At 38.6% G+C, this 25092-nt stretch overlaps 1 protein-coding gene across 1 annotated transcript in view; it reads right to left on the reverse strand.

Moving 5' to 3' along the window:
- Positions 1-25092, reverse strand: part of Trpm6 (transient receptor potential cation channel subfamily M member 6) — a 133666-nt gene that overhangs the window by 86896 nt on the left and 21678 nt on the right. Inside the window, exons 2-8 of the mRNA XM_013117383.3 lie at positions 22957-23030; positions 18908-18946; positions 16747-16924; positions 12552-12765; positions 11898-12022; positions 4896-5070; positions 75-243 (exon numbers count right to left, since the gene is read on the reverse strand). Coding sequence (XP_012972837.1) covers positions 75-243; positions 4896-5070; positions 11898-12022; positions 12552-12765; positions 16747-16924; positions 18908-18946; positions 22957-23030 — 974 coding nt within the window. The remainder of the gene's footprint in view (positions 1-74; positions 244-4895; positions 5071-11897; positions 12023-12551; positions 12766-16746; positions 16925-18907; positions 18947-22956; positions 23031-25092) is intronic.

The raw sequence follows: 25092 nt of genomic DNA on the forward strand, positions 1-25092 counted from the left end.
CAGCTTGAAAGTCCAAAGTGGAAGAATGAAGAGTCACCGACCGAGTTTTCAAATGGGAAGAGTCAACAACTCACCCTCCATCCTCCAAATGTTTGTAGGTGAAGGCCAAGAGGTCGGCAGCTCTGCCCGTGCCCTCACACACCACCACAGGCTCCTTGTTCTTGACGGTCTCCCATACTGTGAGGATGACATTGGGGCCTCCTTCCACCACCAGCCCTACCACGGGCACACCTTGTCTTGAGCCTATTTCAGGACACAAACAGTACCACACTGTCACCAAGCTGTCCTGTCTCTATCAGTCAGCCACCTCGATTTCTACACTCTAATTCTTCAACTACTGCTTTTACCTTCCTGCTCAATCAGATCAAGACCAATCAGAAACTTGGATTTGAGAGAAAAATATAGCCCAAATAAGGGGAGGGTGTCTTTAAACTCTTGCCAGGTAAAAGATCATTAAAAGTTTTTAGTAACTTACAGAGGGGAGGGTCTTGAAACTTATTAGCATTTCATTGTTGAAAATTCTAAAGAATTTAAAAGTAAGTAGATCTATACAATAGATACCAGTGTCCCCATCACTCATTAAAAACAGTCAGGCTTTGTCAGTTCAATAAACTTTTAATGGTGGGAAGGGAAATCCTTCAGTGTCTTTTATATTTCAGTATACTATATCATTCACTGTTTGAATTTCTTATCATGATTGTATATTATCTTATCAAAGCAAGGAATCAAAAAAAGCTGCAGTAACTATTGAGTGATTATTTTCTAAAAGCTACTAAATAAAAGTTATAAAGTGACATGTTTAATACATCCTATTTGTATTTTCAAAGCCCTGTTATAGCTATGCATTTATATGTATATATGTATACAATAATTTTTCTATAAGTGAATGGAACACTCTGAAAGAACGTACAATAAGCCATTAAAATCAAAACAATTTTGGTATTGTGAAACAAGTTGTAACTATATAACTGAGATTGGCCTTAAGCTCACAATTCATTTGTTTTAACCTCTTGAGTGCTACATTGCATGTATGAACTGTCATGCTTAGCCTGACTTTAATTAACTTATTCATTAGAACTTTAACATGTTGTTTTTAAACTATATATTTGATTTTACATTTCAACTGAAGGAAAACTGGTGAACAATATTTTATATTCATCTTTGAGCAACAAAGAACTTCACCTTAGGTAGAATGATTTCAGGGCCATGCTATGGCCTTGCTCTGGCCATCCCCTACCCTCACAGATAGAGAGTTGTGGTGGTTTGCATGAAAATTCCCCCCTATAGCCCCTTAGGACACTATAAGAGGTGTGGTCTTGTTGGAGAAAGTGTATCACTATTGGGCTTGGAAGTCTCAAGCCAAGCCCAGTGTGGCTGGTATTCTATTCCTGGTTTCTGCTGGTCTGGATGAAGAACTCTTGGTTACCCCTTGAGCACCATGTCTGCCTGCATACCACCATGATTCCTGTCATGATGATAATGGACTAAAGCTCTGAAGCTGTAAGTCAGCCCCAATTTAATGTTTTCCTTTATAAGTGTTGCAGTAGTCATGGTGTCTCTTCACACCAATGATAACCCTAACTAAAACAGGGATCTACACAGGATGACTGCCAAGAAAAGCCTGTGCTCACATCCCACTTCCTGAAATTCATGAGACCCCAAGATCTTGGCTTCTAGGGGCCACTTGAGCCTCTGCCCCAAGTATATCCTCTGCAAAGCAAGAGGTAGATTTGGGAAATAGAGAAGAGGTAGAAAGATATTTGATTCCAACTGAGGTATCCTGGGGATGTCAAAGTACATAGTTCTTCTTGGTACTGAAAACTAATATCAGGGCTTTGAACACACTAGATTCTACCATTGAACTACACCCCTAGCCCTAGGGAAAAATTAAGAGTATTTCTTGTATCCTGTACAATAACATAGGCATTAGATATGTGGTAAATTATGTTTATTACCAGGGAAATATGCTTAGTAAAGAGGGAGGGCTATCAAAAGAAGAATTGGTATCAGTTTTATGCTTAAGAATAGTGTGTGTGTGTGTGTGTGTGTGTGTGTAGAAAACTAAAAGTTTATATGTAAAAATGCTAGCTAATGGTTAGTTTTAATAGCAACATTGTAAAATACTATCTCTTTTAATGCATTATCTGAGTGTTAAAGAATGCAATAGTAGAAAAAGAAATCAATAAGCATATTTTGAGGAAAAGAAAAAAAGATAATTTGATTTCTGCTAGGGGTAATTTGAGCCAGTAATTAATTCCTCCAAAAATAAATATATTTACTGTTGCTTTCTCCAAAACTATCTTACAATATAATTTAAGCAGAAGAAGGATAAGGGTTGATCAGTATATACTAGGGTACAACTAGACAAGAATACCAGAAATTCCAGGGGTTATTATATAGTAGAGTGAGTACTGATAACAATAAAGTGGGGCACACATCACAAACTTTCAAGAGGATTGGTTGTTGTTGCTGTTTTGGTTTTTTGAGACAGGATTTCTCTGTGAAGCCAGGGCTTTCCTGGAACTCACTCTATAGATCAGGCTGTCCTTGAACTCACAAAGATCTGCCTGTCTTTGCCTCTCAAGTTTCTGGATTAAAGGTGAGCACCACCTGTACCCGGTTCTAGGAGGATTTTGAATGTGTTCCTCCTAAAGAAGCAAGAGCAATGTTTAACCTGATTTGAGAAGAACAGAATGCATTCATGGTACCCTGGTAACATGGTACAACTTTTCTCTTGTGTATCAGCTAAAAAAATAATAATAAATATCTTTTATTAAGAATTAGAAACTCTAATGCAGAGAAGCTAATTAGATAACTACAGGCTGCTGCCTGCCAGTAGGAATCAAGAAAACCATAGTTCTTAAAGTTAATGGTTCCTGAAACAGTCACCTTGGGAAATAGTACTTTCCTTTGTGGCGACTACACAGAAGTTACCAAGAGAAAGAGGGGCCTTGGGACCTATGCTTCCCGTCCTGACAGGACAATGGCTGGCAAAACAGCTGCCATTGGTCCCTTTCACTGGTCAATTACTGAGGCCCAGATTCCTTCAGCAACTCTAATGGGAGCCATTTTCATTTGTTATTTTATTTTACTCTTATAAGTCCTTTTGGCTAATAAGAAAGGCCAGCCAGCAACTTCAAAGATGCTTTGGTTATTTTTTAGAAATAAGTAATCAATAATTACATATTTCCATTCTGTCAAAGTAGCTATATGAATGATAAGTAGGAATATATGATCCCCCAAGGACACAGCAGGTGTGACAATCAGGCATCAATACACAAGAACTTCCATAGAGGCAGACGCGAAGAAGCAGCAGGCATTTATTAAAGATACACTGTGCACCCAACACTTGTAACCACGTCTACCATGGTCAGTGCTGGTCGTCAACTAGAAAGAGTCTAGAATCCCTTGGAAGACAGCCCTTTAGGTATGCCTATGGGAGATTATCTTTGTTGTGCTTATTGATGTGGGAAGACACATCTTGAATATGAGCAGGACTATTCTCTGGGAAGAGCATCCTGGACCATATAAAATGAGGACAATATGAAATGAAGAAAGCAAGCTGAGCATTAACAGGCACTTGTTTTTTGTCTGCTTCCTGATTGTGGATATGATTTAACCAATTTCTTCACGTTGCTGTTGCCTTGACTACCCCCACCATGATGGACCATACCCTTGAACTGAGAGCCAGAACAAACTCTATGCTCCCGAAGTTGCTGCTGTCAGAGTGTTTAATCACAGAAGTCGAGGGGAGGAGGACTAAGGCAATATTGAACACATTTTTTCTCAGTTTTTACAACAAAAGTTAGGGGTAGACAAATCCTTACATTTATGAAGTTTAAAACCTTAGCAAGTATTGACCCCATTGCCCAAGCTCACATACAGCAAATACAGAATTGTCTCTAACACAGACTTTCTGCTGCCTCAAAGGAACAAGAACAAAAACTAAAGGGACTCACTTTTCTAGCCACCACTCAAAGGATGCACAGAACTTGAGTCCCTTGAAAGGTACAGATATCTTTTGGAAGACCTGACTCAGTAAAATGCAGAGTCCACTTGGAGACGCCGGAGTAAAAGGCCTCTGTTCCTCCAGAAAGCACTCTGCCCTCCTCTTCCTGTAAGGGTTGTCTAGCCAGCCTGCCTAGTACTCCTGTTTGGCAAGTAACACCAAACAGCCATTTGTTGTGAAGGAGGAGGAGGAAGAGGAGGAGGAGGAGGAGGAGGAGGAGGAGGTGAGGATGGCTCTTTGCAGTGCTGGGTTGGAACAGAGCCTCACACGTGCTAGATAAGCACCCCATCACACAACTATAATGCCAAAGGATTACCCACAATCTGCTACCTGTACTCTCCAGCCACAAATGACATGCTTACAGCACTAGTATAGGCACAGCTCAGCCTTACTAGCTTCCATACCCTTATTTCTACAGGCTTTAACCCATACCCTTATTTCTCATTTTAACCCCTTCCCTGCCGATAGTCATTGGGTCCACACACATGAAGTTTCAGTCTTTCTTGACAATCAGAATTTAGATGCATATTCCTCTCAAGTTCATCTCTTTATTTCTCTTTAGCTATTCCAATTCACACATAGACGCTTCCCTCTCACTCTATCTGGCCCTACATTCTCTTGGAGGCCTTGCTAAAGTTGCATTCAGTATAAGAGCTCCTCTGACTACCCTGTCCCCCAAGAACTCCTTCCTCCATTATTGTGACCAACAATTCTGTATCAACCGACATCCTGCTTTTTTAGCTTTTGGTTCCCATGTGTTAATTGAACACTCTGGTTGCTCTAAGGTAGGGACCCACAAAGGTCTGTCCACCCTGAGCAGATGACAAGGAGGCACCTTGTTCACTTGGAAGCCCCTGGCCAGATGCCGAGTCCTGATGGAACTTACAGCTGTGTATCTTCTGCATCGAGAGATGCTTCTCCAGGTTCCTCCTGAGCTTCACTTCATTCCCATACTTGCCCACAGTCCCATCATCACACAGGATGAAGTGAGAGTGCATAGAGTTGAGTGTGGTGAGCTTGCTGAGTGGATTGTTATTCAGAGTCTGATACATGCACACTCCCTGAAAAACAGCAAGGACAAGAGGGCATCAGAGCTCAAAGTCTTTCTCCAGGCTTCACTGATTCTAAACCTTGTCCCTGTACACTAACAGAGCATCTATCTAGATAAAAAGTATTACTCACTATTCAGGACCGTATTTCTCAGCAAGCTTATCTTTTTAAAAATTTCCCATTTCTTATAGGTCAAATAAGGTTCTACATCAATATGCATCTTACAGTATGTGAAAAAGACAAGTTGAACAATACCCACACACACCCTACCGTGTTCAACATGATGAGCACCGGACCATGGACTTAGATGTCATGGTAGTCACATTACTAAAATGGTTCTAAATATAATTTCTCATTTTTTTGGTACATATCTTATTTCTGACCACTAAAAACAGTTCAAGGATGGGCATCAATCAATAGACTACACCACAATCCAAAACATTATTCTAATATACTTCAGAAAAACATTTTGTTCTAATCTTTTACATATTCCAAATGAAATAAAGGATAACAGACAGCAGCAAGGCTTCGGCATCTTTTTACATTTATGTACTCTCCCTTAAGCTGCTCCACTTATTTCTAAGTGTAATCTCAGGCAAATTTTAACTCTGAGTAATTTCTGTCTCCCTTTTTCTCATGAAGGATATTTATCATTTCAATACCATAAGGTTTTTGTGAACATTTAAAGAAATAACAGACTTTGGACTTTAATAACCCCACAGCATAATGCTGAGGCCAGAAACCAAAAACAAAGTCACTGGTAGGTTTAATACATGTTTTATATTTGCAGAAAGTGATGATAAATAATACAAAATGAAAACTGGGAGAAATGCTAAATGCTGACAATAGTGTTACAGGGCTGAATTATGGTAGTGTACAAAAAATGTACAGAGATATTAAACTTCATAAACAATCAGAGAATGTATGTAAATCAGAAGAATTAGCTATTGTTCTCTGTCTATCAAAATGATGATGGAGGAGTATATAAAAATGAGTTCTACTGCACATTATTTATAAAAACATAAAATTTTACCACTCTCTAGAAGCCAGTGTGTCAATGTATACAACAACTGGCCCCAGTGATTCCTAGGGAAACAAACAATCTAGCACCAAAGATGTATATCTTATTACAATATTAATATTATTGGCTGACATTTTGAGACACAGGAAACCACCCAACTGGAGAATCACAAGGATAATTGGTTCAATTACAGTACAACAGAATACTATTACCCATGAAAAGTCATAGTCCACACATTGAAGTCTCACTAAAACCATGAAAGTTTTCACTAGGGAGAAAAAAATTCATATGCAATCATATTACAAAGCAAAAAAAGTTGTAAGAGCAGATAGAATGTTGTTAAACTACTCAGGGTACAGAAAGGCCCTGCTTGACAACTTTAAACAAGAATCAGTCACAGGATGAATAGATTGGAACACATCAAACAACTTAAAATTCATGAGTTTAAAACAAAAATTCATCTTTCACCTTTGAAGAATGATAGGTGAACATCTCAAAGTTTTGAAAACTTCCAAATCGGGTATTATTCTCCCCTTCCTGTATTCTCATGTACCATGAGATTAAACAGATGTTAATGAAAATGTCTCTCTTTATAGAATGTTTATGCTAATAAGTGTGCAAAGAATGCTACAATTAAATATCATTCCTAACCTGTGTTGGTTAGGTTTTTTTTGTCAACTTGGCAAGCAAGAGTGATCTGAGAAGAGGGGACTTCAATTGAAAAATGCCTCCATCAGACTGACTTATAGGCAAGCCTGTATGGCATTTTTTAAATTGATAATTGATGTAGAAGAGCTCAACCAAGTGTGGTACCATCCCTGTGAAAATGGTCCTGTGGTGTATAAGAAAGCAAACTAAGCAAAAAGAGCAAGCCAGTATGCAGTATTCTTCCATAGTCTCTGCTTTAGTTCCTGTCTGATGGTGGGCTGAAACCTGTAAACCAAATATAGCCTTTCCTCCCTAAGTTGTTTTTAGTCATAGTCTTTATCACAGAAGTGGAATACCTAACTAGGACATAACACTGTTGAAATACAAATCTAGGGAATGGTTGCCAAAAATCATAAATCAATAGATAGCAAATGTTACATAAAAGAGATACAACTCCTCTCGAGGCATAAATTTGTACAAAAAAATCTGAATCTGATCACACTGGTAGATCAAACTAGCAATTGACAAGAAAGATGAGACAAAAAGCATGCTTGGCCTGCTTCGATAGGTTAAATCTGGAAAATCCATACTCTGGGAAACTCTTTGTGGCAAGTGGATCAATTTCTTCAACAAATTGGAGGGGCAAAGAATGAATTATCAGGAAGTCAATGAGGAAAATTGAAAATCAGAAGATGTGCTTGTCTATCACAACACATGAAACGTTGACTAATAAAATAAAAAATTTAAACTGTATTAAATTTAGATTTTAAAGTCATTAAAGTAGAAGACTTTAGGAAAAAACTCTTTAGGAAGATAAAGTATGATAAGAGGAACAGAGGACAAGAGGGTAAGGGAGGACAGATATAAGCAAACTACATTACTTGCATTGTGAAGATGTCATAATGGAGCCCATTACTTTTTTCAATGAATATAGAATAATTAAAAATTTTCAAATATTAAACAATGAAAAACTTGATTACATTAGAAAGTCAAGGTTACTTATGAGTTATTGTTCATTTTGGGGCATGTTAATAGTATTGTAATGATATTTTCTTAAATTGCCTGTATATTTTAGAAATATATTAATGTAAGTCCTGAAACTCAGAAGCTTCTAGAATAAAAAATATAGAAAGAACACTTCAGGATATAGGTAAGAGGAAGGCTTTCTGCCTAGATTTCCAGCCATTCAGGAAAAAGGACCAAAGACTGCCAAGTAGAACTTTATGAAGTTTAGAGGTTTCTATACAACAAAAGAGACTATTAATCCAGTGAAGAGGCAGAATACAAGATGGGACAAAACCTTTACCACATATACTTCCTATTGAGGATTAATATCTGGAATATGCAAAGTATTCAACAAACTAAACATCAAAAACCGAACAACCCAATCATATATGGGCGAGAAACTGAACAAAGAATTTTAAAAAGAAGTATTGACTAGCAAATATTTTTAAAGTGTTCAATAACCTTATCTATCAGGGCAATGCAAATCAAAACTACTTTGAGATTCCATCTCACTTCATTCAGAATGGCTATCATCAAGAAAACAATTAACTACGAATGCTAGAAAAGATGTGGGGAAAAGGAATCCTTTTTCACTGTTAGTGTGAATATCACAGGGGTAATCACTATGGAAATCAATGTGAGAGTTGCTCAAAAAACTTTCTTTACAAATAGAACTGCCACATGATCCAACAATAAAGCTTCTGGACATATGCCCAAAGGGTTCCATATCCTTTCACAGAGGTACCTACACATCTACATTCATTGCTGCACTAGTCACAATGTCTAGGAAATGGATTCAGCCTATTAGCCATCAATAGATAAATGAACAATAAAGCTTCCATGTGTATACATAATGGAATTTTATTCACCTATGAATAAAAATGAAATTTGTGGGGAAATAGATGGAATAGGAAAAAATTATACTGACTGAAGTAACACAGACCTAGAAAGACAAATACTGCATGCTCTCTCTCATTTGTAGATCCTAACTTCAAATTTTTGTGAGTTTTTTTAAGGCTGAAAATAATGTTGTTTATTGAAATTTTGACATTAAGTCCATGTTCAATCCCTTTATCTAACTCATAAAATTTCAGGAATAAATAACAAGTCCTAAGCACTTAAATGGCTCTTAGTATGAAAAAACTGAAGAATTATTTCTGTACTTATGCCAACTAAAGAATTATATTGTTGTGGTTACCTGGGTGTCTTAGTTAACAAAACAGACACAAATCATTGACATTAAATGTCACATTCACATGGGAAACAACAGAGCTGGGCTTTAACTGTTTAGGGGTGTGTGTGTGTGTGTGTGTGTGTGTGTGTGTGTGTGTGTGTGTGTGTGTGTGTGTTGGTAGTAGTAGTAACAATATAGATCCCATATTAATGGTCTATTTTCTTGATGGGGGATGTCCTTCTATATATATGTTTCTCTTATTGGCTGATGAATAAAACACTGTTTGGCCAATAGAGGTAGGAAGATAGGCAGGACTAGAAGACCAAGGAGAATTCTGGGAAAGGAAGGCGAAGAGAGACGCCATGTAGCCTCCAAAGGAGAAACAGGTCCAGCTATTATCTGGTAACCCATACCATGTGAAAATACTTAGATTACTAGAAATGGGTTAATATTTAAGACAGAGCTAGCCAGTAAGAAGTCCTAGACATCAGCCAACAGTTTTGTAGTTAATATAGCTTCCATGTGTTTATTTGGGGTTAAAGTAGTTGTGGGACCTGTCAGGAAAGAAAACTCCAGCAACATTTTCTGTACATGGTCATATTATATTTAGAAGAAGTTTGGGCAAAACAAACTCTATTTTTAAGACAGACTTTGTCATTAATTTTCTATAAAATCAGGTATATTATATTCCATACTACTAAAAGCAGGGAATCTGATAAGTATATGCAAAGGTCATAAAAGGAAACATGTAATAGAAAGCATAAAAATAAAAGATGTCCAACTCTGGCTTTCATTTATATATAGCTTCAATTTTGGGAGTTTCTTTGTTTAATCTGGAGTGAATATCTATAGAGGCATGGGACCAAGAAAATGGATATGAGGTGAATAAGGTGTGGCAAGGGACAGATACAAGAACACATGTGACATGAAAGTAGAGGGAGGGGATTCTGGGAGTGAAAAAGTTTAATCTGGAATTAACAAAAGAGAATAAATAGAGGAGTGAGGAAAGTCTTATAGAAACCTACTACTTTGTGAGCTGATTAAAAGGGGGAATTTTAAATACTTATTTTGAAGATATAATTATTTGATATCTGGAACTTACTTCAAAATAATGAACACCATTATTTGGAAATAGATAAAAGAATACATGAAACAAAATTGGACAACAAATTAATAACTATTAAAGCTGAGAAGTGGTACACAAGAATTCATGGTTCAAGACTCAACATTTTTAATGTGTGTTTTCCAAAATAAAAGTCAAAATAAACCAAGACCAGCCTACAATAACTGACATAAAAATAACTGTTAAACAATCAAACAACACATATCAGATTCATAGTGTGAGATCCTGGCATGACTTTGTAAGAATAGACATTTAGGGACTGTGGCAATGGATCACATGTTAATGGGCTTGCCACACAAGGATGAGGACATACATTCAAATCCCCAGTACCCACATTAAAAGCCCAGCAGGGTAATATACATCTTCAACATCAATGCTGTGGAGACAAATGGGTAAATTCTGAGGGTTTAATAAACAGCCAGCCTAGCCAAACAGCAAGTTATGGGTTCAGCAAACGACTATCAAAAATAACGGTGAGGAAAAATAGAAGATATTTATCATTGACCTATGATCTCCACATATATACTCATGGGCAAATGCACGTGTACACACATGTGTACAGACTCATACACCACACACACATACAATAAGCATTTTAATTCTACATATATGCAAATATGTAACCAAATTCTAAAATTACATACCAAATACTGTCAATAATTATCTCCTTATATCTTTTTTAATGCATTATATTTTCAGCAACAAAGCACATGTACTTTATAAATAAGTTTAGGCAGTCCATTCCCTTTCAAAAGACAAAGATAGAAACAGACACAGGTCTGGGGAGATGGTTCAGATGACAAAGAACCTATGAAGACTACCCAGAATGCACAATTTAAGAAAGGTAGGGCTAGGGGAGGTGGAATAAAAGCCAAGCACGATGGTATATGTGTACATGTTTGCATCTTCAGCACTAGGGAGACAGAATCTGAAGATCTCTGGAGTTCACTGACTGACCAGCCTAGCCTACTCAGTGAGCTACAGGCCAGTGAGAGACCCTGTCTCAAAAGAAAGGCAATGGAGGGTTTATAGCACCTGAGAGACAATACCAAGGCTGTGTTCTGGATCCACACAAGTCTACATGCATACATGTGCTCCTGTCTGCACACAGCACAGCACAGCACACCTCTCTCTCTCTCTCTCTCTCTCTCTCTCTCTCTCTCTCTCTCTCTCTCTCTCTCTCTCTCTCTCATAATACACATTCTTGCACACACACATTCTTACACATACATTCTTATACACATATTCTTACACACAAATAAGCAACATGAGAATGAATGAAACAAAGCAGAGTATAAGCTTAAAGAAAACAAGTAGAAAGGGCCACCTTTACATTGTGATTTGTACTCCATGTAAAACACAGCAAGGCTCTATACATTGGCTGTAGGATAGACCCACTGAAGTATTTGACAAAAGGAACAGCATGTTTTACATTATAAGAATTATTCTGTTTTTGCATTGAGGGTAGACTAGAAAGAACACAAGAATGAGAGAAAGGAAGACTCTTACAAGCATTTGGGTGTCAGAGCATGGCCATTGGATCTGCCTCAATGACAGGGGAGGGAAAAGGTAGAAATCAGATTCTGGTTATATTCTGAAGGTGGAGCTGAAAGCTTACTGACAGGTCAGGTTTGAGGCATAGTATAAAAGGGATACTCTAAACTTAATGCAGGGCTTTTGGCTTAGGCACTTGCAAGACAGAACTGGCATTTTATAAGAAAGGGTGACAGATGGAATAGGAAGAAGGCAAATGTTGGTTTGGGATTTGTCACATTTGAGGTGTCTTATCAGATATTTGGCTACATTACAGAGAAGGCAATTCAGAAACATTTCATTTCCCTTTGTTGTGAAAGGAGTGTCTACTCACATCTCTTCCAATCAGTTCTCTCTGGTTCTCAATCACACCCCAAGGAGGGATTCCAACTGTCCAGATTTTCCTCAAAGACTTAGAGGAATGGGCTTTTAGGGCATCCCCAACATGCTTGGACACTCCTATGAAACAACCAGAGTAGAAGTCAAATTGCAGCTCACAGGTCAAGCTAAACAATGACTCTCACAGACAAATTAATGATCATATGAAAAATGTCATTCTAAAGGTAGGCTCCTAGTATAGTGGAATTGGATGCCAGTTTCTTGTCTGTCTCTTTCCTCCCTTAACCTCTATTCCTCTTACCACTGGACCAGGAACTGAATAATTCTCCCCTTCCTTGGCCAATTTCTAACACAGTCACTACTCTTGCCTGGCTAGAATGTTCTATGCACTGCTTGACATCATGAGTATTCTAGTGTTCTCAAATGGACCAGTAAAATACCCTGCAGATTAACTCTGCTGTAAAGGCACGAGGTTCAAAGACAACTGTGTGGTGAATGGGTTTTTACTTTGGCTTGGTTTGTCTTTCTCCCTAACATCACCACAGCTCCTGTGAGTGCTACAGAGTAGGGATTTGATAAGCAGGATGTTTGACTCATGGTTAGATGGGGGAAGGAGAGATGGGGGGGGGGGTTCAGGTATAAGCTTTACCTGAGTTTATGCCTTCTGTAATTATCCATGCTCCTGTGGTCTCTGCAGCTTTGACCAGACCCTGGCTGAAGGTTTCTTTGAGGTTAGAGGATATCTTGAAGTTCTGGATACCCCCATGGACAGAGATCACAAGCTTTGGCAGTTCCATATTCCACTCTTTCAACATTAAATGCAGCAGGTGATCCGACTTTGTGTCCCAAGAAGTTCTAATGTACTGGAAGGACAGTATACATCCATGAAGAGAACACAGTGAAACATGCAAGGCAGTAAAGGAATAAACACACAGTAGGACCACTAGGAGGGCCACAGCCTGGCAGGAAGCATTCAGGGCGTCTCTGAAAGCTTAGCTTCACCTAACGGAAATATTTTCTCTTAAAGGTTTCAAACTCCCTCCAACTTCCTTCTGGGAATTATAAATCACTATAGGTGGCTTCCTCTGTTCGGAGGTTTGGTCTCCATGGTTCGTAAGGAGGCTGGGGGTGAGGCAAAAACACTTCATGTGTACATCAGGAAAGCCGCTGGCTGAGAGCTTTGCAAAGGAGATGAAATGTGGCTTTTCATAAATGCATGACTCTGTATTTACTTGATCCTTTGCATATGTTTGTAGACACTAAAAGTTCAGGAGCACGGGCATCTATAGTGTGTTTTTAATTTACCTACCAGTAATTTCTTTGCATACCATTATCTCTCTGAGAAAATTTTCTTTTGAAAATAAGAACACTGACCTGTGATAGCACAAGTCAAAGAAATGACCAGTGAGGTCACACCTGGGACAGCCACTGAATCACTGCAGGAGGTCTGATGTTCCGGGGCATGACTGGCTACAGGACACTTAAGTTCTGCACAGCCAGGTGAGCTTGCCTTCCTCCAACAGAAGCCCAACCAGCAGCAGGAATAAGCCACAGGTATGAAAACAAAGGTGGGCATTAGGAAACCATGAATTACATACAGGTCTATGCCAAAGAAAGGATGGGTGAAACTCTCCATACAAGCTGATATAAATTATCACAGTAGGCTCTAAAATGATGATAACAAAGTAGTTCGCTGTTCATCTTTGAACTTGTTAATACAGGACCACTTCATTTCATAATTAAAATATTCAAATTCCATACCATCGGGGCTGCGCTGCTATCATTAAGCATAGAAGGAAGATCATGAATCCACCTATGAGAGATGCCACTGAGCTGCCAGGCTTTACAGCATGCTACAGTAGCAGGACAAACACAGGCAGACCCATAGGAGATGGCTTTGTTGCAGAGAGCCGTGGGTGAGGGTAAAGGTGGAGCCTAGGTTCCATTCACCTGCTTGTGCCCCAACTCTTCTCTCAGGTGAGCCTGTTTTCAACTCTAAATCTTCCCCATACTAGAAGATACTGCTCTTTGGAGAAACATCTTCAAAGAACTAAGTTGTTAGCACTGGATTTTCCACCCAAAGGCCAACTGAATATCTCTCTTCTATTTCTTTTGTAAATAACTCATTCTCTAGACTGAACCTAATAGGTAGACTCTCAGGTCCTTTGCAGAATGAGGAGGGGCAGAGAGGACTCTGGGAAGGGAACTGCAACAAAAGGAAACAAAAGACAAGTTGAGCCTGAAAGATGGATGAAGCCCAGGCAGCCCTCCGCTGAGTCACGTAGTAATACGCACTGATACACAAGCTGTATCCACAGCTGAAAGCTCAGTTTAAAACCAGCGAGCTGTCAGAGCTAGAGATGGATCAGTGGTTGCTGGGCTGCCTGTTCTTCCAGAGGATAAAGGTTCAATTCCTAGCACCCAGATGGAGAGTTATAACCATAGTAACTCCAGTTCTGGGAGATCTGATGCCTTCTTCTCACCTCCATGGGCACCAGGCAGACATGTGGTACACAGACATTCATACAGACAAAACATCCATACACAGAAAATAAACGCAAATTTAAAGAAGAAAACAAGCTAGTTGTCAGGAGATATATCTTGTTATATTTTCAATTTTCCTGGCTGTTCTTTGACCTTTGTGCAAGCCAAGCAGCTGCCTCATTGGGCCCATTCACCTTGTTCACCTTCAGATCTCAGCTTAACACATGAGCCTGTGTTCTCTACTTCTGGATGTCTTTCTCATTCACAGTGTATCCTCTCACTGAATCAGAAGGGATTATCTTTTTCATTCCCTCAAAGAACCTGTACATATAGCATGCTCCGCGTTTGTGAGGAGTGTATATTTATTCCCTGTTTCCCTCCCCAAATGCCAAGCAATGTTAATACAGAAAACCTATTCTTTTGGGGCCATAGGGAAAATATAGGCACACAATGAGTAATGAATGCATAGAAAAGGGAGTAAATAAAGGTGGATAAGCATAAGCAATATCTAGGATCATGGTACAATAATAGAGTACTTGGCTTGCATATAGATGAAGGTCCCGGGTTCTATCCCCAATACCACAGCAAACAAATAGTAACAATGAGATAAAGACAGACATGGAGACGGGGTGCACAGCACTGGTAAAGAGCACTCGCTGTTCTTCCAGAGGACTCAAGATCAGTTCTTAGCACCTACAGTAAGTGGCTTACAACAACCTATAACCCTATCCCCAGGGCTTCCAATGGCCTCTTTGGCCTCCACCAGCACCCCACATGTGTTATACACTCACACAGACACACACACACACAGATAAATGACAAGTAAATAAATAATTGTCTTTAAAAAACAGCAATCTGAGTGGTGGTGACGCACACCTTTAATCCCAGCACCTGGGAGGCAGAAGCAGGCAGATTTATGTGACTTCAAGGTCAGGCTGGTCTACAAAGTGAGTTTCAGGACAGCTAGGACTGATACACAGAGAAACCCCGTCTTGAAAAACCAAACCAAACCAAACAAACAAACAAAAACAGCAAAAAGAAAGAGTGTCAAGCTTGAAGGAAAAATTGCACTCGGGGCTCTCTAAGAATCAGGCTCAGGAAGGGATCAGAAAACGAGAGGGGATTTTTCTGCTAACTCAAATAGAAATAAGCATGTGTAGTTTAATGCAAGAGGATGGATAACTGTAAGTGTAGACTCCTCTAGAACTGCACTGCTACCTTATTGAATCTCCTTCTGATAGTCGCCTCTAGAGCATGACCAGCCCTCAGCTTTCCTGAGGCTGCTCCACTCGGGTCATCAGGTGCAAGCTGATACTGCTCTCAGAAGAGTACACCTGAGGGACAGTTGACCTGTTAACAGTGTATGCTACTGTTTGGGTCTGCAGTGTCCACAAAAAAACTAAAGGCCTACTCACCAGCCTATGGCATTAATAGGAGATGGTAGAAGCTGTAGAAGGTGAGGCTTAACAGGAAGAAATGAGGTCACTGGGGGTGCACCCTGCAAGGATAGTGTGACCCTTGTCCCTATTCCCTGTTTCTTCCTGGATGCTGTTAAGATCAGGCTGTGCCCTGTCCAAAGTCACTGCACATTGTGTAAAACCACCATGTTACAGGCTGCACCTTGCCCTGAGAGTCCCCACTTTACAAGCCTTATTTGACTCCACTTTGCCTGCAAATGCAGACTCGGCACCTTGTTGGCCACATAAACAGCACCATCTCCCTGGCAGTACCCACAAGGAAGAGACTGATAAATAACCCTGAAATTTAAAAAGATGCTACTCTATAAATTTATAAAGTTAGCCGGGGCCATATAAGCACATAGCTGTATTAAAGTCATTCAAGAAAACTTATTTTGAGAACTTATTAGAGATAAGGTATAACACTCTCGCCTGGACCCCACAATGCAGAAACAACCTGACAATAAAATGATAATGGACTCTACAGATATGCCATTTGGCCACCTTCAGTGTATTCCCAGAGACTAACAAGCAGAGAACTTCAGTCTCCACTGCTGCTACAACCTACTTAGATTATCACCTGTTCACCCATCTGCACCTATTCCTACACCTGAGATTCAGACACCACCCCTTATACCAGCTAGATCTGACAATGGATCAATGATATGGATCCCTTTGCAATAAAGCCATGCCACGTGACTCTCTCTCCTCAGACCGTGGGTGGCGTCAGGGGAGGCAAAAGAGGGGGGAAAAGGGGTGGGAAGGAGAACTGTGGTTGGAATATAAAATGCAATTTAAAAGAATAAATAAATGTTTTAAGTTTAAAAAAAAGAAAAGAAAGAAGTACACTTAGAAGGTCTCTTCTGTTCAAAACTAGTGAAATAGTTCGGGTTGTCAGCAGACCTTGGAGTGGTAGACATGGTCTCCATCTTGGAAATTAATGGTGCCAAAGGCATCTGTGGGGCTTTTCACTGTGTGCTTCTCAACAGACCACTGTTCATTCCCATTGCCTTCAATAGCTGAGAGGCTCCAGGTGTAATCTAGCCCATGATGGTCTTGAATCAGTCGGCCACAGTAACACCTAAATGTAGGAAAACAGTCACTCACAATAGGAAGCAGGTGTATTTCCAGTCCTCAGATTGATGGATAGATGATGCATATTAAGTAGCTCTTAGGGAATTCAGTTCAGTAGACTTGGCAGTGAGCACCTTTACCCAGTAAACCATCTCATCAGTCCCTACTTCTCCTTCTGAGCACTGATAGACACTCTGCCAGCCACGTCATGAAAGATCAGAAATCCATATAATTGGATTTTATATCTTCTCTCTCTGTTTTCTGTTGTTTCGTTTATTCCTTTGGCTTTTTAAAAAGATGGAACCTTGTCAGGATGCTCAGTCTCCTAAGTAGTTAGAACTCTACCACGTTTAAGTAAAAGTAGTTGGGAGTGAGGGAAACAAAAGCTTTTCTGTTGATAAAGTGCTTCAGTGTTCTTCATCAGTCCTTTCCCTTCACTCTATAACTCTTTATTAATAAAGTATTATTCATATAATGTGTAAATAAGCATGCATACAATATATACATATGTATGTGTGTATGTGTATATTGGGATGCATAACCCAGATGTTTAATGATGTAGTATAGAGTAAAACATGTTAAGTTCACTCTATCAAAGAAAGAAATCTTGAGCATGGATCATAATATATGTATATTCATTTATAAATATTATATGCTCATATCAGTCCACACAGTAAATATTAGTCAAGATAGAAATGAAATTACAAATGCATCAAATTGTTCATTGTTTTTCTGTTCATAATTTTAAATGGCTAGGGGACCTGAACATTCATCAATAAGGATGCAAATACAGGGCTTAAACACACAGCTCCCTTGGGAGAGTACTTGTCTCAGTGTGAAAGACCCTGGGTTTGATCTTCAGCACCACAATAATCAGGCATGGTGGTACACGCCAATAATTTCAGCCCTACAGAGGTGGAGAAGGGAGAACCAGAAGTTCAAGCTTATCCTTAGAAACATGACAAGTTTAAGTATAGCCTAAGCTTTGTGAGACCCTGTTTAAAAAAGAAAGCTAGTAAATCAAGCGTGGTGATAGCCACCTACAATCTCAGCGACTAGTGAGACTGAGATCAGAGAATTAAAAATCGGAGTCCACCCTAGGCAATTTAACAAGACTCCAAGACTCTGTCTCCATATTAAAAAATACAAAAATCAAATACTGTAAAAGTTAAAGTTAATATTGCTTAAACTCACAAACTTTGGGATATGGTCAAAATTAAGGAAGTTTTCTTTTGCTCTATTGATAGGAAGGAAAGGTAAAGCCACTTGCTGACACAGACTTCAAAATGTGCATCACTGTTAAAGATTTGTACAGCACTGCAAAGGTTACTTTATTGTGCAGTGTAGGTGTTTTGCCTATTTTCATGCAAACACAACATGTGCAACTCATATGTCAAATACCGCACTGCATACGCAGAGATACATTTTATACAAATACAGTGTGATAGCAAAATAAAATGCAGTGTTTAATACATGTGTTAGGTGGTAAAGAGCTCTTGTCAAATATCCCAAGATGTTTACATGTCTCAGTAACTCAGGACTTCTATTAAGTTCAAGCACCATGTTCAAGCAAGAAAAGAATGACCACACACACACACACACACACACACACACACACACACACACACATTTTATACCTCCATCCTTTTCAGGTGCCTGAATCTGGGTCCATTCAATGTCTGAGAGAGGTCTGACACAACATCTGCCACACTGGAATCAACAGAGCTGTTTCCCCAATCCAGCCCACTACAAGGGTGTCCACTGTCCCCCTGCACTGTTCCATTAGCATCCCTCACAAAGCTTTGTGCTCTGTGGAAAAGGACAACCTTCCTGGATAAAGGAGCCTGTTCTTCAGTCTAAGACTTAAAGGAGTTGAGCTCCCCTGCTAGAAGCTAAAAAAAAACCCTCTGGAGATCTAAAGAAACTCTCCCCAGAACTTTTTGACAAACCACCTTAAAATAAAAAGCAGCTGATCTGACAAAAGTCTTACCTGACTAAATTCTGGAAGACTTGGCAGCCTTGAGTGCATCTGAGTTAAAGAAATAAAATCATTGTTAGTTTACCAATGTATGTGATAAGAACTTAATGCTTAGCTAATAAATATTTGTCATTTTCCACAGTCTAAAAATTGGAATTTGCTAAATATTCATGCATCATTTACATTCCATATTGTCTTCTATGTATAACTGTACTGTAGAAACAATGATAAAATTAATGAACCATGAACCAAAAGCCTATGTTTGAATACATTGATTCAGTGATTCTTCTAAGCCCCAGCTCTCACACTTAAAAAAATAATATCAAACACTTTATGACCCCTAATAAGGTGATAAAAAGGGTTATCTTAACTAATATATCTGAAGTAGCTCGTGCCATCAGGTACATTGCAGTGTATGTAATAAAAATACACTAGTTACTTTTCTCACCCCGTGACAAAATATCTGATAAAAGCAATTTAAGGAAGGAAGGAAGGGTTTGTTATGGCTCACAGTTTGAGGGGATACAGTCCATCAAGGTGGTAAGTCATGAAGGTGGGAGCTGCTCACACTGTCAGCAACCAGGCACCAGAGAGAGGAACACTGCTGTTCAACCTTTCCCCTTTTATTCCTTCTGGGACCAGCCTACGGGAAATGTACCAACCACATTCTGAGTGGGTCTGTCCTCCTCAATTAAACTGCTCTGGAAAAACTCTCATAAACACACCCAGAAGTGTACCTCATTAATTCAGTAGGTGATTCTTAATTCAGGCAAGTTGATGATGGAAGCTAACAACTGTTGTTATCATTGTTATTATAATTACTAAACAATGAAGATAACACAGAACTCTAGGAAATCAAGTAATAAAACATTTTTAAATATTTTAAAGCCGCAAAACAGGACCAGTGATGCAGCTTCTTTAGCTTGCCTAGCACAAAAGAGGCCTTGGATTCTAGCCTTAGTCCCTCATAAACTGGGTGTAAAGGCACACACCTATAATTCCTACACTCCAGAGGTGGAATGAGGAAGACCAGAAGTTCAAGGTCATGCTCTGTGACAACCTGAGTTCCAGTCTATCCTGTGCTCCAGAAAACACTGTCTCAGTGTGAGTGTGTGTGTGTGTGTGTGTGTGTGTGTGTGTGTTCATAACACTGTTTTGTTAGAATATTTTTTATTTGTTTGTTTGGTTAGTTTGGTTGGTTTTATTGGTTAGTTTGGCTTGGTTTAGTTTGGTGAGTTTAGTTGATCTAGTTAGTTTAATCTGGCTTGCTTTCATTTTGTTTGGTTTAGTTGGCTTAGTTTGGTTCGGTTTAGTTTGTTTTAGTTGATTTGGTTAGTTTAGTTTGGTTTTGTTTGATTTACTTTGATTTATTTTTTTCGCACAGTGCTGAGAATGGAATCCAAAGTCTTGCACATGCTGAGCTCTGCCACAGAGTTCTGGACCCAGCTCTCATCACTGCTACTTAGTAATGCATCATGACATCTCAAAGGCAAGTCCTCTATGTTTTAGTCTTCTTTTAAATGTTACTCTACTTTTCTTGGCTGGGGAGTATGTGAAGTCCTATATTCAATCTCTAATGTCAACATAAGAAAAAAAAGAAAGAAAGAAGGAAGGAAGGAAGAAAGAGAATTAAAATTATTTTACTTTTCTAAACACACATATATCCATATGAATGTTTTCAAATTCTTTGAAAAATCTTTGATGATTTTGATAAATATTTTATTGAATTTATAAAATGATTTGGAACTTAATATCAGTATAATTATTTTCTTTATTAGTTTTCCTTTTTAATTTTCAGAAAATTTTCCAGGATTTAGTCATCAATGATCATATTGTCAGTGTAATTTTTAAAAACTGTAATTTAGCAAAAGAAAGAAAGACACTGTTCATAAAAAATGAATAGTCTAAGCTATTCAGAACATGACCTTCTAACCACTTTTTCCTCTACCAATCTTTATGTCTTTTCTTAAAAATAAGAAAGAAGAAAAGAAGTTATAATCAAGCCAATTAGATTTATTTTCTTATTAGGAGATTAAAAACGATTTAATTGAAGGGAGAAATTTGAATTGGCATTAAATAGTGAAATGCTAGTTTTATAGTTTTAATCTGGTCCCATCCCCACCCCAGGCTAATGTTTTGCATGTATGATTTCCACCCCCACATTTGTGGTGCTGTTTGAAGGTGTATAGCCTTTAGGAGGTGGGGCCTGACTGGTAGAAATATTTCACTTAATGGAAGGCCCTTGAAGGTAATGACTTACCGCTCATTAGAGCCACATTTTCTGTTTTCTGGTCTGAACAATGTAAACAAGATCCTGCCACACAGAGGAGACAAAGCGGCCTACCCTAGATGCAGTACTGAGACCTTCTGGAGTTGAAACTCAAAACAAGTCCTTCTTACCTAACAGTTCCTGTCAGCTACTGTGTCACATGGATGAAGAAGTAACAAATACACTACGATTTTCCTATCCATTGTTATGACAAAAACACATAAAAGCCATTTTTCTTGAGACTCTTACTAGAACCCAAGAAAATAGACTTTATAAAAGGAATGCCCATGATCATCCATTACATTTTTTTTGTAATCACACAAACATAGAGACTGAGTTTTCTCCATAAGATGTAGGAAGTCTTGAATCTTTCATAGAATTACGTTCAGTGGAGACAGGGATAGTGGAAAGTGTCTGTAGTTGCAGTTCCCAGGAAGCTGATGCAGGATGATGAATTTAAAGCCAACACAGGATGCATACCGATACTCTATCTTAAAAGAAATATATGCCCACTGGTATTCTTTTCTCAGATGCTGGGGATTGATGGCAAGGCCCTGTACACACTAAATGCATGCCCTAACACTGAGTTCTGTTTCTGTTCCAGGTTTAACATTCCCCTTGCATCCTAGGGCTAACAACACTTCATTTTTTGTCCATTTAAAGAAGGGAAATGAGTTTCATGTCACATGACACCATAAAAGATGAATGGAAATATAAGATAAAAAAAAAGCAGTGTTACCTTGGCATCCTATAAACACTTTGTAAACAGGTAAAATGAGAATTTCCAATCACAGGGCTTACCAATCATAGGTAATTCCGTGAGGGTGGGACTAGTCAATGTTTAACAAAGGCAAAGAACACCATTTTAATCCTTGCCAAAGACCTTACCATGCTTTCCACCATAAGCATGCACTCATGACTTCTAAACTTTAGACGAATGTAAGGCCAATGGCTCAAGGGAATCTAAAATGAACTGGCTACCCTAATTAAAATATTTCTCTCCTATTTCCCTATCAATTTTCCACCAGGGCAATGACATCTAGTCTAAACTTCATAGACTTGATTACCCTGAGGAATTTTCCGTAGACCTTTCTTCCCTTGTTTCTCACCAGCTGAACTTTGTTCAACAAGTAGAATTTCCATAGGGTTGTCCAGAATGTGGAGTTCTCTAACTCAACCCTGCTGCCTACAATCTGCATAAGCACAAAGCCTCAGGAAGAAACCACAGCTAAGTCTCCTGACCCCTTTGGATCCCTGCAATGTCCCTGACATTGTGTCCTCAACAGTCATCATTTCCTGCCAATACTTTAGCTGGAATAAAGAATAGTCACAACATTTTGAAAATTCAATATGAAAGTAGTAAAAATGATTTTCCCTAACTTGGTGGGTTCTATAGCCTTATATCTCTAGACATCTGTTCTGCTACCAAGGGGGACTGCAGTGCCACGTGGAGTGGAATCCCCCACAGTGCGACAAGTAAGTGCTGCTATTATACATATTTTTTTTCTCTTTTGAGTTGATCGTTTCTTTAAACATACATTTAACAGGAACATATTGGTGATAGGTACTGGGGCTATCCCAGGTAACTGACAGCTCCTTCCCTTAGTAGATTTTCTACAGTCCACATGGCATGTTTTTATGGAGCACAGAAACAAACACATTGAAACAAATAAGTATTCTCACTTCGTAACTGTCATTAAGCCCTTTCCATAAGTGACAATTCTAAATATCTTCAAAGAACACTCAAAGTAGTATCACTTTTAAAAAGGAAAACTGTAATTTAAGATTGTACCTGTGAGGGTCTTTTGAGCTGGGTATGAATTTGTTACATTCTCTCTTGTAGAATACTCCTTCAATCCAGGATTTCTGAAACAGAGAAAAGATATTATTTTATTATCTGCTTTAATGAAGTGAGAGTATGGTGTAACTGTGTAATTCAGTCAGGCAAGATATGTGTAATCATCATGATGTTCATTAAAATACCATGATCAGGAACTGGAGACTCAGGTCACTCAGTGAAGTGCTTGCTTCACAAGCATGAGGACCTGGGTTCAGGTCCCTGACACTCAACATAAAAGTCAGATATGGTAGCATGCACCTGTAATTGTGCTCTGGGAAGGCAGAGAAAAAAATTGCTGAGGCCTACCCGTAAGCTAATCTAGCTCATTCAGCAATAGAGGAAGACACCCAATGTCAATCTCTGGCCTCCTCATGCACAACCACACATGTGAGCATTAGCACACACACACACACACACACACACACACACACACACACAGCCAAGAAAAACCAAACCAAAACAGGCTAAGCACCTTCTACAGCCAAATGTTCACACAAAACACAAAGTCAATTCATGCAGGATCTCAAGTAACAAGATCTTTGTAAAGCTATAACTTATATGTTCGCTTAAACCTGTTAAGACTTTCTTCCATAACTTGTGCCATAGTCCAAATAACACATGAATATTATGCTCTCCATACTTTTAAAAAAGAAGGATAAATACTATAATTTGCTGTTGACATGATAGGGAAGAAAAGTGGTACAGATTTGCTATTTTTCTCTAAAGAGATCACAGGAGTATGTGAAATGAATCATTCAATCAGAAAAGCCTAATCATATTAGGAGTTTGGAGACAGTCACAAAATCTTCTAATCCAAATTTAGGCATAACTCCTTCCTGCTTGACCTTAATTCAACCTCAATGGGTTTTTCATTAAACACCTACTAAAATAGTAGAGACATGATTTTCTACATAAGGCAAACTGAAACCCTGTTCTATTGTCATAGATATTCAGGTATAAGAATGGTATTATTCTCACAAACACTGACATCACAGAAGCCAAGAATATGAGAATAAAAAATTAAGAAAATGGAAATACTTTGGTAAAAAGAATGAACTAGAATATTGATTCTGAACCTCAAGTATTTTCAAATATGGATCTATGTAATTGAAAAATCACCCACTCTTCATAACGACAGTGGTTGGGTATAGCTAGATGATGGTGAATTGCAATCACAAGCACAGAAAGGCCTTATCACTTACTAAATCCCAAAGACTAGAAAGAACGTCAAAGAACAGTTATCATCTTGACAATTTCTCTAGACAGTCTGTAAGTATAGCTTACCACTGAAAACTTCACTTCATGATACAAAACCTATATGGAGAATTGAAAGACACTCATTCTTCTAATGAAGTGTCTTCCATTCTAAAAATCCTATTCAAATCATAGCCAGCCTCCTCTACAAGCTGCTTAGAAGTCTGGAAACGCAAGGCAAGGAACTACTATCGAACCCAACCAACAGATAAGCTTGGCTTTGTCATAGTATAAAAATACTTTTTTATTTATTTTATTTATTCATTTTAAGATGTTATTTTTTACACATAAAAGTATTTTGCCTACACTATATGTATACTTAAGCTGCTCCAGAAAGCTAAAAGATGGCATCATATCTACTAGGAGTGGAGTTGTGAGCCACCATGTTGGTTCTGGGTACCAAACCAAATCCTCTGAAAGATCACAAGTGCTCTTACCACTGAATCATCTCTCTAGCCCCCAATATGAAATTATTTCGATACCAAACACTGTAAGATTAAAAGTGTGGATATAACTTTGGGCATTTGTACAAAATATAGACAAAATATAGCAGAATGTGAGGGAAGTAATTTTATTCTAAATGCACAAATGCTAAATCCAAGTGTTTACTACTGAATACAACACAAGATGAAAGAATCCAAATCTTAATTAGAAGGGGGGGGCAGTTGAATACTAAGTCCTTCTGTCCCTTTTGCACAGTCTGCAATTATTTTTATGTATTAAAAAATCACTTGCTGGGTTTGAGACCAGCCTGGTCCACAAGAGATAGTTCCAGGACAGCCTCCAAGGTAACAGAGAAACCCTGTCTTGAAAAACAAACAAACAAATAAATAA

This window comes from Mesocricetus auratus, unplaced genomic scaffold, assembly GCF_017639785.1.
Source record: "Mesocricetus auratus isolate SY011 unplaced genomic scaffold, BCM_Maur_2.0 Super-Scaffold_4256, whole genome shotgun sequence".
NCBI lineage: Eukaryota > Metazoa > Chordata > Mammalia > Rodentia > Cricetidae > Mesocricetus > Mesocricetus auratus.